Here is a 14,613-nt window from a genome sequence, read left to right as displayed (position 1 = left end):
GACGTACTTGGTTGGTGATGTAGGATGATTTATGTTGGGGATTCCCCATCCTCCTTCTGAAGAGGGGAAGTGCAGGTATTTGGGACTTATTCTCGGTTTTTTGTGTGGAAAGATAAATGAGCAATTTTTTCTGCCATTTGCGAAGTTGGGCTGGGGGAATCCAGATTGGGAGGGCGATCATTTTGAGCATGGCTATTGTGTCAGAGTGTGAAGTTGCAGTGTTGTTCCATTTCGTTGATTTGTCATCACAAGGGGTTGTAGTTGTGGAGGTATAATTTGTTGGTTATTTGTACCCCTCGGTATCTGAACATGGTGCAGCAAAGTTTTATCTTGGTGATGTTGGTGAATTCCTTTAGGATATGAAGGGGGGTGCTGAAGCTCATAGCCTCAACACTCAACAAGTTGAGTTCCCTGATTAGGGAGGCTGCTGTGTTTATGGGGCCTGGTGTTGTGACCATTAGGTCGTCTGCAAAGAGCCCTAATTTATAGGTTCTGCCTTTTATTTCCACTCCCTTGTCTGTGGCTGCTCAGATTCGGATTGCTAGAGGTTCCAGAGCCAGGATAAATAGGAAGGGAGACAGTGGGCATCCTTGTTTTGTGCCTCTTTGGACTGCTATGGCATTAGAGTCTATACTGTTAGTCCTGCATTTTGCTGAAGCTCAGGAGTATATTTGTTTGTGGCTTTGTAAGAAGTTGGGACCAAATTTCATGTTAGTACTGCTAATAAGTATTTCCACTCTAAACAATCAAAAGCTTTGAGGATATCTAGGGACATAATTGCCAGTGGGAGCATAGTTGCTCTTGCTGTGTTCTATCAGATTCAGTAGTTTTCTGGTGGGGTCTGTTATATCGTGACCAGGGACAAAGTCAGTCTGGTCTGGGGCTATAAACTTGTGTAGGAAATTTTTTAGGCAGTTGGCCAAGATTAATGTGAATATCTTGTAGTCTTGGTTTATTAATTAGATTGGGTGGTATGATTCTACTTTGAGGCTGTCTTTGAGTGGTTTTGGGATGGAGACTATATTGGAGGAGGTCCAGATTTTAGGAATGGGGGCCCCTTTTATGATGTCATTGAAAAGGTGGGTCACATAGGACATCAGAGCTTCTTTGAATTTCTTATAGAATTCTGCTGTAAAGCCATCTGGGCCTGGGGCTTTGTGTGGCTTCAGGTTTTTGAGGATCGTATCTATTTCCTCCGGGGTGATAGGACTGTCCATGAATTCCTGTTCCTCATCAGTTAAGGCTGGCATGGTCAGTCCTGCTAGGAATTTTCTGATTTCCTCCTCAGGTGGGTAATGGGAGGTGTGTAGGTTGGAGGGGGAGAATGTTAAGTTGCTGTCTATTTTGGTGATGCAATGTATTCTTGTTTTGAGTGATTTTTTCCTACACCTGTTTGCTAATAGTTTGGAGTTTTTCCCTCCAGACTCGTAGAAGCATTGGTTTGAGTATAGAATGTTGATCATTGTTTTGTTGATTTCTAGGGAGTCTAGTTCCCTCCTTTTTTGTTCTATAAGTTTAAGGAGTTTTTTTAGCTCCTGTTCGTAGCATGATGAGAGGGCCATGATGTCTTGTTCTATTTTGCTAATTTTTGAGGTGGTTTGTTTTTTAAGGATTGTTTTCTCTTTTATGCAAGCTCCTCTGGTGACCACTTTCATTGCATCCCATAGCGGTGGGCGGGTGGTTGTTTTATTGTTGATATCATTTTCTTTGAAGTAGTTTGAGAGTTTTTGTGAGACACTCTCCAGTTTGTTTATTTGTGGTTAGAATGGGACTGAAGGACCATGATGGGGTGGTTTGTGTTTCTTCTCCTATTTTAAGGGTATGATCTGTGATTTTAATGCTACCTATGTTTGTTGATTCAACCAAGGGTATCAAACCTTGTGTGAGCAGAATGCCATCTAATCTGGACACTGTGTCATGGTGCCCGGTCAGGCTGGTGTCTCCCGGTTTTTCTTCACCCCAAATGTCAGAGACCCGTTTGTTTGTTTTTTAGCAACTTGTAAGAGTCCCTAATTGTTTGAGGTTTCCTTTGGAGGAAGGTTGCCCATGGGGTTGTAGGGTGGGTGTAGAAAAAAAGTGTTATGATGAACTCAAAGGCTTGCCCACTGCTTTGTAACATTTTAATTGGTTTATTACGCAACTGTTAGTTTTGTAATTCTTAGAATGGACCGATGAAGATAGCTTGCAATTTTAGTTTGCACTGGAGCTATGGTTTCAATCTCAGAATTTTATAAGCTATAAAATGTACAAAAAAGAAGAAAAAATGAAGCTCTGGGGGCAGTTATTTGTAATCTGAAAATTCACACTTGTATATTCCAGGTGTGTTTTCATTAAGGAATAGATTTTGAACGGTCTTCCCAAAGCTTCTTGCTCACTTTTCCCGACTCATTAAGAGGACTGATGAAGCCTATACTTCAGAATGTTCCATTACTCCAGGGATCCAGATGTTGTTGGACTCCAGCTCTCTCCATCCCTGATGGGACATGTCACTTCCGCAACATCTGGAGGGCCATGGAATCTCCCATTATGCAATAAACTTACGGGCTTGCAGGGTTGTGTGCCGCGTTTTCTCAACCCAGTCACTCCACTTCCAGAAGAGGGGTGGAGCAGTTGAGCAGCGAACTTTGAAAGTGTATGTTGTGTAGGGACGCAACTTGCTCACGGAGGTTGTGTAAAAGGAGTTTTCTGCACCATCCAGCAGCACATTCAGGGTCTTTTTCTTCTTAAACAAACAAATGAAATTTCTTTATGACAAAAAGCACTGGGCTGCTATAAATCACTATTAATATTACTGCTACAAATAATAATAATAATAAGGGCGGGCCGGGCTCAGGGCGGCTAACAAGCAATAATAAAAACAAGTTGAATGAATACAACTTAAAAACAAGATTAAAGTACAACAATTAAAATATTGAAACATTAAAATATTAAAATGTGGCCTCATCACAGGAGGAGAAAGGAAAAAGAAAGAAGAAAGAGGGGGAGGGAATTAAATTGGCTCCAAGCCAAAGGCCAGGCGGAACAACTCTGTCTTACAGGCCCTGCGGAAAGAAATCAGGTCCTGCAGGGCCCTGGTCTCATGAGGCAGAGCGTTCCACCAGGCCGGAGCCAGTGTTGAAAAGGCCCTGGCTCTGGTTGAAGCTAATCTAACTTCCTTAGGGCCTGGGACCACTAGGGTGTTGCTATTTATGGACCTTGAGGCAGTTATCATTTCTATACATCGTGCTTTAGATTGAACAAAAAAGGGGAGGGAGGGAGGGAGGGAGGTTGCAGCAAGACGAGTTCAGAATAGATTCTGGACCCATGAAGCTTATAGGCTTATTTCTTATATAATGCAGCAATGTGGTAAACTGTCTTCCCTCTAGCGTTCAATACCACAATTGTGGGCTTTCTGCAAATGATGAATGCTATTACATGGGCATGGATCCTACACGGGTCTTTCCCAGCCAATAGGTACCCAGCGGTAAGAGGCAACACTGGAAAAGGCTGGTCTCTAGGTTTTGATTGATTTTAGACTTTCTACTTTATCTCACATTTCACATTGCTGCAGACTGCTTTGACTTGTGTTAGGCTGCGAAGCAGCTTATCAATTTGTAAAAACAACAACAAAACCCCACAACCCAGTTATTATAAAATGCCATTGATGTACAAGGCAAACCAGAAAGCACCTACCTGTTTCTTCCCGCGAATAACTTCAACCTGACACTGCAGCTTGATTTGCTTAAAATTGCCTTCCAAGTGCCATGACAAAGTGACATTAGTTGGGCTTTCGTTCCTCACAGTGAACCGAGAAGGTGGTCTTGGATGAACTGGTTTAAAAAAAAGATGCAAAGTGTTTAAAACAAATCCTTGTTTTTATTTATTTCATGCCAAACATGTGCTAGGTGCAGTACGGAAAGGTGGGCTAAAGGAGGGCCAGTGTGGTGTAGTGGTTTAGAGTTTTGGATGAGGACTTGGGACACTAGGGTTCAAATCAGGGTGGATAAAAATGAATGATTAAAAAAAAAGTAAAACAAATCAGATTTTTTTTTATTTTAAACAGATTGTTTTGATTTAAATTGGATTTTTAAAATCAAATGCTTTTGGAGGAAAAAAAAATCTAAAGATAATTTTCTATTTAAGTTACATTATAGTCCAAAGGCTATACATCAGGAAATAAGGATTTGTTTAAGTTTTTCATGTGTTTAACCACATCAGTCAACAAACATGAATGCATATGCTATAATGTTATTGTTTTGGTTAAATAAATTGTTTAAATTGTTATTAAGGAAATGATTGTTTTATACTTCCAATAAAGCACAGCAGAAAAACAGTGAACCTGTTAAACCTCACAAAAATTCCATAATTATTGGTCTATGTATTTCTAATAGTATAACCAAATCAGTAATTTTTGATATACAGTCACTATAAAAACTACTCTGAAAATTTATTATTCCAGAAATGAAACCTTCATCTGGTTGTCAACATTAAGATTATATTAGCAAGAATGAGTCTTTCTATAAAAAAATGATTTAAATCAAGTCTTACTGACTAGTGATTTAAATCAAATCCACCCTTGTTCAAATACCCACCGAGTCATGAAAGTTGCTGGTTGACCTTGAGTCATTCAGTCTCTCAGCCCAGCCTAATGCACAGGGTTATTGTTGCAATGATAAAACAGGGAACAGGAGAATCACATAAGCCACTTGGTCCAGTACCGCTTGCCTGACTTCTCTCTGCCTTAGCCACCGCTGGACACCAGGACACAGAAGGGTAGCAGCAAGGGAGCAATGAGGTCAGCAGGATGCAAACATCCTGGCAGCAACATCAGATAGGTTCTGCTGGTGTGTTTGCCCTGCACTCACCTTGCTCCTCTCCATTCCAGTATTTAGAAGTATGCTCCCATGGGCAGAACAACCTAACACCGAGTAAAAAATGATCCACAGAAAACATCTGGCTTGGAGTTGGGAGTGTGGCGGAAGGGAGCCACCAATTGCCTGGTAATAAAGGTATATAAGGACATAATTTGTGGGACAGGACACTGCTGCCACCAGTGGGTGGGTGCCATTATAGTGAAATGACACTTTGCGATGAGGTCATTTCACTAATGGCGTCTACCAACATAATTTCACCTCTGATGGTGCCTGAAATGCCCTGATTTTCTGGTCTGCAAATTAGGCTGCCCAATTAGAAGGGCCATTTCAAGGCAGCCTTAGAGAATATATGAATAAGGTAAAAGGTAAAGGACCCCTGGACAGTTAAGTCCAGTCATAGGAGACTATGGGGTTGCGGCGCTCATCTTGCTTCCAGGCCAAGGGAGCTGGCATTTGTCCACAGAGAGTTTTCTGGGTCGTGTGCCAGCTACTGGCACACGGAGGACCATGACGAACAGAAACGCCGTTCCCCTTCTCACCACAGTGGTGCCTATTTATCTACTTGCACTGGTGTGCTTTTGAACTGCTAGGTTGGCAGGAGATGGGACAGAGCAATGGGAGCTCACCCCGTTACGGGGATTTGAACTGCCGACCTTCTGACTGGCAAGCCCAAGAGGCTCAGTAGTTTGGACCACAGCGCCACCTGCATCCTGAATATATGAATAGGATGCCCTATAATGATCAGATTAAATCCAGCGGTTAAAACAAACAGTTAAAATAAGCTTTAGTTCTGACTGAGACAGAGAAGAACTACATAATGAACGTTGAATACGTACATGGGATATCTCTGGGTTTTTGTAAAATGATCATTATAGGGTTGCGCACAGATTACTGAATGGGAACTTCTAAAATACAGTAAGCCCAAGAAACAGATTCTTACCTTTACGATGTATATCAAATAAGAGGGAGGTTGCTGACTGACCAAGTTGATTGGAAGCTTGGACTGTGAAATTATAGACTGTCTGGTTGTTCAGAACTTGAATCGTATAGTTATATTCTACGTTGGATTTTATATGGAAAAGTGTAACATTAATCCCAGATACACTGCAAATTTAAAATTTAAAGGGGGGAAAAGATCAATATCCAAGCAATACCTTTGATAAAAAGTTAATTCAAAGCCTTTTGTTATTTGCTGAAGATGTATATAGTTAGATTACGTCAGATCAGCTTTAAGAAAATTGGGGAACGTTCATGAAAAGATGTTGAATTTAAGTGTGAAAGAACCTAGAAGTCCTGGGTTCCTCTCAACTAAACCCCCAATTGTAGAAAGTACATCTTTACTTTCATTTTTAAGGATGCAGAGTAATTATCTTGGCTCAGCTAATGTACTCACAAAATATTTTTAATATTTACTTCCTCTTCATTTTCCAAATTAAAAACTTAGCTGAGCCTCAGGGACTATCAATGGGCCTTGTTAGCAGCGGCTAGATTTTGACTACTAAAGGTTTCGTAGAATTCTTCCCAGCATTGCCAAGAGGGCCTTATCTTTTAAACCATTTTTTGGCACAACGATTTTGTTGTTGTTTATATTGTCCTAAGTGCTGTTACCGCACAGCAAAGTTTGACTGACTAGATGTCATCAGGACATACTTCTGTTCTCTGATGGGGTAGGATCACTCAAGTGAACAAGGCCAGGAAAAAGCAGCAGCTGCGATTGGGGTGGAGAGGTCAACACAGCCAGAAAAGCAGCAGCTATAGGAACATATGAAGCTGCCTTATGCACACCTAAGAAGAGGTGACTTAATGTGCCTCATAGAGGCCAACTCCCAGGGGCTTTGCCCCCCTCAATGAAATATTTGAGGGGGCCGTGGCCCCTCAAAGTTGATGGAAGCTGCCTTTCAAATGATTATGCAGGGTAGGGTTACTTTGGCTGCCCCTGATGTGCCTTATTTAGATATGGGAAGACGTTCCTTCATTCCCATAGCATTAGTTCAGAAAAGAAGTAAGTAAATAAAATAAATAAATAAAATAATTTATTACTTATACCCCGCCCATCTGGCCAGCTTCCAACAGAATTTTAAAAACATGATAGAATATCAAACATTAACAACTTCCCTAAACAGGGCTGCCTTCAGATGCCTTCTCAAAGTCAGTTGTTTATTTCCTTGACATCTGACGGGAGGGCGTTCCACAGGGCAGCTGCCACTACCGCGAAGGCCCTCTGCATGGTTCCCTGTAACCTCACTTCCCACAGGGAGGGAACTGCCAGAAGGCCCTTGGAGGTGGACCTCAGTGTCCAGGCTGAACAATGGGGGTGGAGGTACACTGGGCCAAGGCCATTTAGGGCTTTAAAGATCAGCACCAACACTTTGAATTGTGCTCGGAAACATACTGGGAACCAGGGTAGGTCTTTCAGGACCAGCGTTATATGGTCTCGGTGGCCACTTCCATATCTCTATTCATTACTTTGAATATCTACTTTGTGGTGGGAGATGGGGAATAGCCAGAATCTAACCCCCATGGGCAATTCTTATTCCAAGGAGGGGAGGGTGTGTGTGTTTTTGAGAGAGCTGCTGTGTTGGTTTGTGAGGATGACTGTTTGAATAGCCATCTGCAAGGAAAACTTGGACCAGAGGGCAAACATCTTCTCCTCTGTGGAGGATGCTTGGGTTAACTGGGTCTCCTTTTGGGGTGGCCACTGGTTCCAACCAATCAGTTCTCCTGTGATTCCCTCCTTAAGTCTTCTCATGACGACAACTTCATCTGAGCTACAGAAGAATTCAGGGGCCTCTCATGCTCGACTCTCCTCTAAGGTGAGCATTACTAACTCCCTGAGATTTGTTTCTGATCCTGAGCTTAGCAAAAAAGAATCAGCACGAATAATTTCCACCCATCATAGTTCAGATATGTGGAACATATAGCACTATGAACTGTGCAAGCAAACTCTACTGCTGGGATTTTAGATTTCTTGTTTTTAGACAAGCCCCATTCTGTAGACTTAAAAAGCAGTTTAAAACAAATGGCACTTTTTATCCATAAAAGGGTATCTCACAAGACATGTCTGCAAACTGTACCATGTTTAAGGAGACTGTTAACATTCACCTTTCAGAAAATCTGTAATGTGTTCCTCTTTTTGGGCCGAATAACCAAGTGGACCTTCCACGTTTCCAAGAGCAGGTTATTTTTTTCAAGTCCCTGGTTTCGCAACTAAAATTCTGAGGAACATCGGGAGGGTCTATAAGGAAAGAAGAAAGAAGGAGGGGTGTGTGTTAGCAGTTAAAATATACATGCACACACCTGCTGAACCCTTTTCAACATTCATCTTCAGAAGTTAGTGTTTAAGTCAGAAGGTCTCTTCTGTGATATCACAGAAATCTGAAATTTGCTTATTTATATACTACTATTCACAAAAGAAATGAGAGCAGTTTACAACAAGTGCACATAAAATCATGCAATAAAAACATATGAAGAAATCAGAAACCTAGCTAGCTATCATGGAAATATGTAATAGTAATAATAATAATAATTTATGCCCCAGCCATCTGGCTGGGTTGCCCCAGCCACTCTGGAAGGCTTCCAACACACATAAAAACATATTAAAATGTCCTGATACAGAGCTGCCTTCAGATGCCTTCTAAAATTTGTGTAGTTCTTTGAAGCAGAAATATTTTCATTGGGCGTTTAAAAGTTGAAACAGAAGGCATTTGCTGAATCTCTATTGGCAAAGCATTCCAGAAAATAACAACTCTAAAGGCCCCGTCTCTTGTTTTTGTTAAACTTGAGCCTCGCCAGCTCAGGGAATGGCTCACAATGCTCTTGCAGATGATCTCAATGATCAAGCTGGAATATCAGGATTCAGGCGGTTCCTGAAGTACCTATGACCAAGGTTGTTTAGAGCTTTGTAGAATAAAACAAGGCCCTTGAAACCTGGCTCAGTAGCAGATGGACAGCCAGTGTGAATGTTTTAGCAATGGCGTCCAATGTTGCCAACCACATGCCCACACTGGCAATATGGCCGCTGCACTCTGCACCCACTGGAGCTTCTAAACCAAGCCAAGGGCAGCACATTACAGTAATCTAGCCTCAAGGTTGCCAGAGCATGGACTAGAGTAGCTAGTCTATTCCCATCTAAGCTGGGGAACCAGAAATTTCTGGTAAAAAGGAACTGCTAGCCACATGGGACACTTGGGCCTCTAGTCACACAGATATAGGTGAAACTCAAAATTAGAATATGGTGGGAAAGTTCCTTTATTTCACTAATTCAACTTCAAAGGGGAAACTAATATATGAGATAGACTCATGTCATGCAAAGCGAGATATGTCAAGCCTAGATTTGTTATCATTGTGCTGATCATGGCGTACAGCTGATGAAAGCCCCAAATTAACAATCTCAGAAAATTAGAATATTCAATGAAATCAGCAAAACAAGGATTGCAAATTGAGCAAGATTGGACCTCTGAGAAGTAGAAGCACATCTCGCTCTGCATGTCATGAGTCGATCTCATATATTAGTTTCACCATTCAAGTTGAATTCCTGAAACCAATGAACCTTCCCACGATATTCTAATTTTTCGAGTTTCACCTGTATATCCAGGAGGATCCCCAAGTTATCCACAAGCTCCTTCAGAGGGAGTGAAACCCAATCCAGAACAGCTAAACTTGCCCATCTCCCAGACACAAGAACCACCCACCCAAAGAGTCTCCAGGATTCATGCAATTTATTGGGCCTTCTCCAATTCAACCACCAATCCAGAGCTTTCACAGCCTCTCCCGATTCAGACGTTACTTGCAGCTATCACTAGAGAAGCGACCATTCCGAAAGTTTATATACTTACAGCCAGCAAAGAGAACGCTTCCTTCATATTTTCTCCCATCCAGTCGACAAACTACATTTTTGCCAGAACCCCCAGGTATGGCATTTTGGACATGGCCTGACACGCTCCAGTTGGAGAGTCGAGTGTAATTCAAGACCTGAATGTCATATGTCAGGTAGTCCAGGTGTTCTCCTTCCTTCCACACACAACAGAACGTCATATTGGAACCTACTGGCACCACTCTGTCTTCAGGAAACACTGCTCTGTAAGAGCCCGTATCATTCCCTAAAAACAGAAAGGAACAGGGATGACCACATCCTCTAGGTAATTTAAGTTCAGTTCAGCAGCAGCAGCAGCAGAGTGACATTTGTAGCCACAATCTCTCAGGAATTGTTCTGAGGTAAGCAGCAGGGACGAGAAGAAAGTATGGCAAAAGACAGAGGAAGGAATTGTTTCCAATCAGCAGTTTTCAAACAACTGCATTCTTTGTCCTCGTTTTCTCTACAGATTGTGTGTTTGAGGAGTCATTTCATTTCATCTCAGGAAAAGGGAATGGGTCCTTTGTCAATCAATACAGTAGCAAAAATATGGAGCGCCCCTCCCAGCAAGATGTTCCGAAATACCCGGTCAGGCAAACAAATATTGCTTACCCATTTACATTGTGAAAAAGGAGGGCAATACACTCTCAAATCTGCAAGAAGAGGTCACCAGCCCTCGCCTCAGGGATGCTTGAGGGTTTTCACAGAATCATAGAAACATAACTTATTTTGCAGCACCCTTCATTCATTCAACATACCAATCATCCTGTGCATCGGGACTCACCATTTTTGTTCCCATTTTGAGCATCTTACCGGGAATATTTGCGAGCTGGCTCCATTCACTCCACTTCTTGTCCCCAGGATATGTGTCCTCGCGGAAAAAACAGCGGATCTTGACATAGTGTGTGGTGCACTGAAAATCCAGGTCGGATTTCCAGCTCCACCGGAGGAGGCTGTCCTCACGAGTTAAGCTGGAGTGATAGGTCTCCTAAAGATGTAAAAGAAATGTCACTGTGTGCTTGTGTGTATAGAAAACTTGCATATTTCAGCTTCCTATTGTTATTTTCAGATTAGGTTTAAGATTCTGGCTAATAAGCTGCAGATATTTACTTACTTACTTATTTATTTAAACAATGTTTATACTCAGTTTAATTACAATAACTTCTAAGCAGTGTATGAAAAAAGCTCTCAATTCAATGAAACTGAATTGAGCATGAATCTGACATGCTGTTTGGTGTGTTTCTCCACCCATATAAAGTAGGTTAGGCTGACAGGCCACAATTGTTCCAAGATCACCTAGTGAGTTTCGTGTGTGTGTGTGTGTGTGTGTATGTATGTAGAGAGAGAGAGAGAGATTTGAATCCAGATCTTCCTAGCCCATATCTGACATTAACCACAATTTCTACATATACAAAGAATGAATTCAAGCAATACAATTGGCACTTCATTTTTTGGACAGCATTGGAATATAAAGTTGAGAAAAAGAGATAGGCCATCACACACACACACAGAGAGAGAGAGAGAGAGAGAGAGAGAGAGAGAGAGAGAGAGAGAGAGATGGACCACGTACTAGTGCAACTTCTTCCATGGGATCTTTACGCAGGATCTGAATTTGCCAAGTAGCTTCCATCTCCATTGGAAAGGCTGAGCCGCCATCGTACCACTCCAGAGTCAATATGTCAGTTAAGAAGTTGGCAGTCAGGTTGTGAATCACTGGGGTGGGAGGGACAAAGGCTGTGTGGGGAAGAGAAAGGGACAGGAACCCAATTCAGAACTAATTTAGTGTCAATAATTAATAAAGACCACCACATAATTCCTGCTTCTCCTTCCCAATCTGAGTTTTTAAAAAATTATTTACATGAAACCTTTGTGTTTATTCATAAGGTTGGATGCCCTCAGCTGTTTTTCTACCACAAGGAGAGTTCCACTTATTGTCCAGTGCGGAAAAACATGCACCAGGTGGATCTTCTGGTATAAAAATAAAGTAGATCTCACTAGTCTGAAGTTGGCCCATCCCTGCCCTACAGTAAGTTTCCTATTAAAAAGGGGGCACAATCCAGGAGAAGTTTTAAGGACAGCTAAGTTCCACAGATTCCAACAGAAGGGAGTTAAGCACATGGTTGGCGACTATGGAATTTGCAAGTGCTCAGCTTTGGCCAGACTGCACTCAAAGAACACAATAGCCTCTTTCAGCTTAGATCTGCTATAAGTACCTCAAGGCAGGCAGCAGCGTCCAAGCCATGCTTTTATATAGCAAGACCCTGAAAAACCTGTACTGTTGAACATTACAGCATTGTCAAACATTACTGTTTCAAAAGCTAGAGAGAGCAGTGGCGAAGAGAGAGCGCTTTATGCTCACACAATATTGGGCTACTTCCAAACATATAATTAGAGGCCAAATTATTATGAAAGATGAGGTGCTTTGTGGAAGATTACTGCCTGGCTGAATTCCAAGACAGAAAATCGCTTCTAGTTAATCCCACAACCTCTGCATTCTCAACATGGAGAACTCTCCCTTTCAATTTTTAAACAGAAATTGCAGTATGGTTTTATGAGGGACAAAGCCCCAAAGCGGACTATACTTCTGGGGATATGATGATTACATACAAACACACTCACACACTTTGTGCTACGCATTGAAATCTGAGACCATCAAATTTTAAAACTCCAACATATAACTTTTTATGCAACACCCTAGGTCCCGAGTGACAGAAAGAGACTGAGCAAAGGCATGGCTGCACACTAATTTTGTATTTATTTATCAGATATGTATACCTGCCCATCAATAAACATTCCCTGGGTTGTAACTTAACAAGCTTTGTAGCTTACAAGCAAAATATTACATCCACATCATTAAAAACCAATCAGAAGAAGGTTTTCTGCCATCTGTGTCAGACACAGCATAAAATAATTGTACACTCTGGATGAATAAAAAGGTTGTCAGCTGGTGCCAAAAATATCACAGAGAAGACACACAGGAGAGCCTATCTGGGGAGGCTGCTCCAAAGCTGAGGCGCCACCACCAATGAGGCCCTCTGCTTGTTAGCCACCCTGCTTCACTTCACATATGTATGAGTTAGAAGACCAGGAACAGTCACCTTCCATGTGGATAGAGAGGTCCAAACTGAGTATAGTGTCTACAGTTCATGGGACCCTAACCCATGCAACTATCTCAAATGTGGCTGTTACATTTTTATATAGGCTCATGCCTGGTCCACACATCACAGTGAGCCAAAATATGACTCTCACAGCTACAACATTATTCATCATATTAACTAGGCCTGATAGAAATTGGGAGTCTAACAACCTATGGATGGCCATAGATCCCCTATCCAAACCCTAGGCCTTTAGGTGAAATATAGCCGCTACCTCATTGGTTGACCTACAGGGTGTATTGTAGATTTTCTGTTTAAAGGAAATATGGTTTAAAGGAAACTTCAGTGCTCTAACGTATTATAGGAGCTTGGAGCAAAGAGGAGGGATGAAAAGGCTCTGTGAGCTACTCAAAGGCTTGGATGTATCTTGACTTAATGATGAACTGAGATGTCATCAGCTGAGCCAGCTTGTTAACACTGTAGAAGAAAGGCCAGACTTTGTATAAAGACAGCGTAAGCTTACCAATATCCTTATCAGTCAGCTCAAATGTGTTTTCGGCTATCACTTTTCCAGACTGACTCACGGTGGATATCTTTATTTGATTAGAGGCAAATGAGATCAGTTTATCAATCTGTGCCGTTTTCTCCTTTGTTGTTAAGCAGGAAGTCCTAGAGGGGTGGGGGAAATTAAGATGAAATTAGTCATGTCACAACTCAGGTAGGGATGGGCTGCAATCAAGCATTTTATGCTTGCAGCCATCTCATGCAGATTTTTTAAGGATAACTCCAGAGAAGTCCTTAAAAAATATGCAGGGGGGGGGCAACTGTTAAGTTGTGGGTGAACATATCAGACGACACAGCGATTCTTCAAACAGCTCATGTTTATTCACAAGCCAGGACAGAACTGAACTGAAGGGTTCAGTCAGCCTGCTTATATAGAGCTCCAGTACGTTACTGTAACAACTTTCTAAAACTATCCAATCACTGAACGTCAATTTTGATCCCTTATTTGCATAACTATCTACAGTATCCCCCTGCTGGCCCAGGGTGAGAACTTCAGTACATAACAGCGACACACTAAAAAACAAAACAAATTGAGGTATATGTACAGCACCTTGTTCTCTTTCACTTGCTTGAACACTGCAGCCCTGACACACAATGTAAAAAATTTTTTTTAAAATATTTGGAAAAAAGCAAAGGAAGCCATTTCACAGTTTCTTATGTAATTTTACATACAAAGGGCCTATTGTGGGTAGAAAATGTTGTAGTGCTGAAACATATCCTTTTTTTTGTACTGCTGAGCCTTTTTTAAAAGACATACAATTGCCCTTCATATATGTTCAATTACAGAGGAAGCTTCCTATACATTTTTTCCCCTTTCCCTACACTATTTTAAAAAGCATTTAAACCAAAACCTCCAGGTGCTGTACTTTTGAGCTGCTCTTCAAGCAGTTTTACAGTGCTCCAGGAAGAAAAAAGAGCGAGCAATCCCTCAGTAAATATTTCACCTTGTTCAGCTTGTAAATATTGCACTCAAAAAGTCCTCAGAAAGGGTTTATAGATCCTTTGGACTGAATTGCACACCCTTCCCATGGACTGGTTTAACAGCGTGAATAAAAATAATTGATTTTAAAACATAATTTTTTAAAAAAATTGTTTATTTAAATTGACTTTTTTTTGTTTAAATTGGATTTTTAAAATAAAATGTTTTTGAGGAAAAATGTTCCTAAAGATTGTTTTCTATTTAAGTTACATTATAATCCAAAGGAAATAAAGATTTGTTTTAAGTTTTTCATGTGTGCTAAAACTCAGT

The 14,613-nt window shown here is 41.3% G+C and overlaps 1 protein-coding gene across 4 annotated transcripts in view; it reads right to left on the bottom strand.

Moving 5' to 3' along the window:
- The window catches only part of LIFR (LIF receptor subunit alpha), a 95,010-nt gene that overhangs the window by 30,457 nt on the left and 49,940 nt on the right, over positions 1-14,613 (bottom strand). For 3 of the 4 annotated variants that reach the window (XM_081929618.1, XM_081929617.1, XM_081929619.1), the window contains exons 4-11: positions 13,324-13,469; positions 11,276-11,439; positions 10,519-10,693; positions 9,689-9,952; positions 7,956-8,088; positions 5,794-5,957; positions 3,673-3,809; positions 2,542-2,722 (exon numbers count right to left, since the gene is read on the bottom strand). In XM_081929618.1, coding sequence (XP_081785744.1) covers positions 2,542-2,722; positions 3,673-3,809; positions 5,794-5,957; positions 7,956-8,088; positions 9,689-9,952; positions 10,519-10,693; positions 11,276-11,439; positions 13,324-13,469 — 1,364 coding nt within the window. The remainder of the gene's footprint in view (positions 1-2,541; positions 2,723-3,672; positions 3,810-5,793; positions 5,958-7,955; positions 8,089-9,688; positions 9,953-10,518; positions 10,694-11,275; positions 11,440-13,323; positions 13,470-14,613) is intronic. The other variant, XM_081929620.1, reaches the window with a different exon arrangement.

Source organism: Podarcis melisellensis, assembly GCF_964234715.1.
Source record: "Podarcis melisellensis genome assembly, chromosome: 11".
NCBI classification, from domain to species: Eukaryota; Metazoa; Chordata; class Lepidosauria; order Squamata; family Lacertidae; genus Podarcis; species Podarcis melisellensis.
Note: the sequence above shows the minus strand (reverse complement) of the source record. Positions and strands in the feature narration are given on the sequence as shown.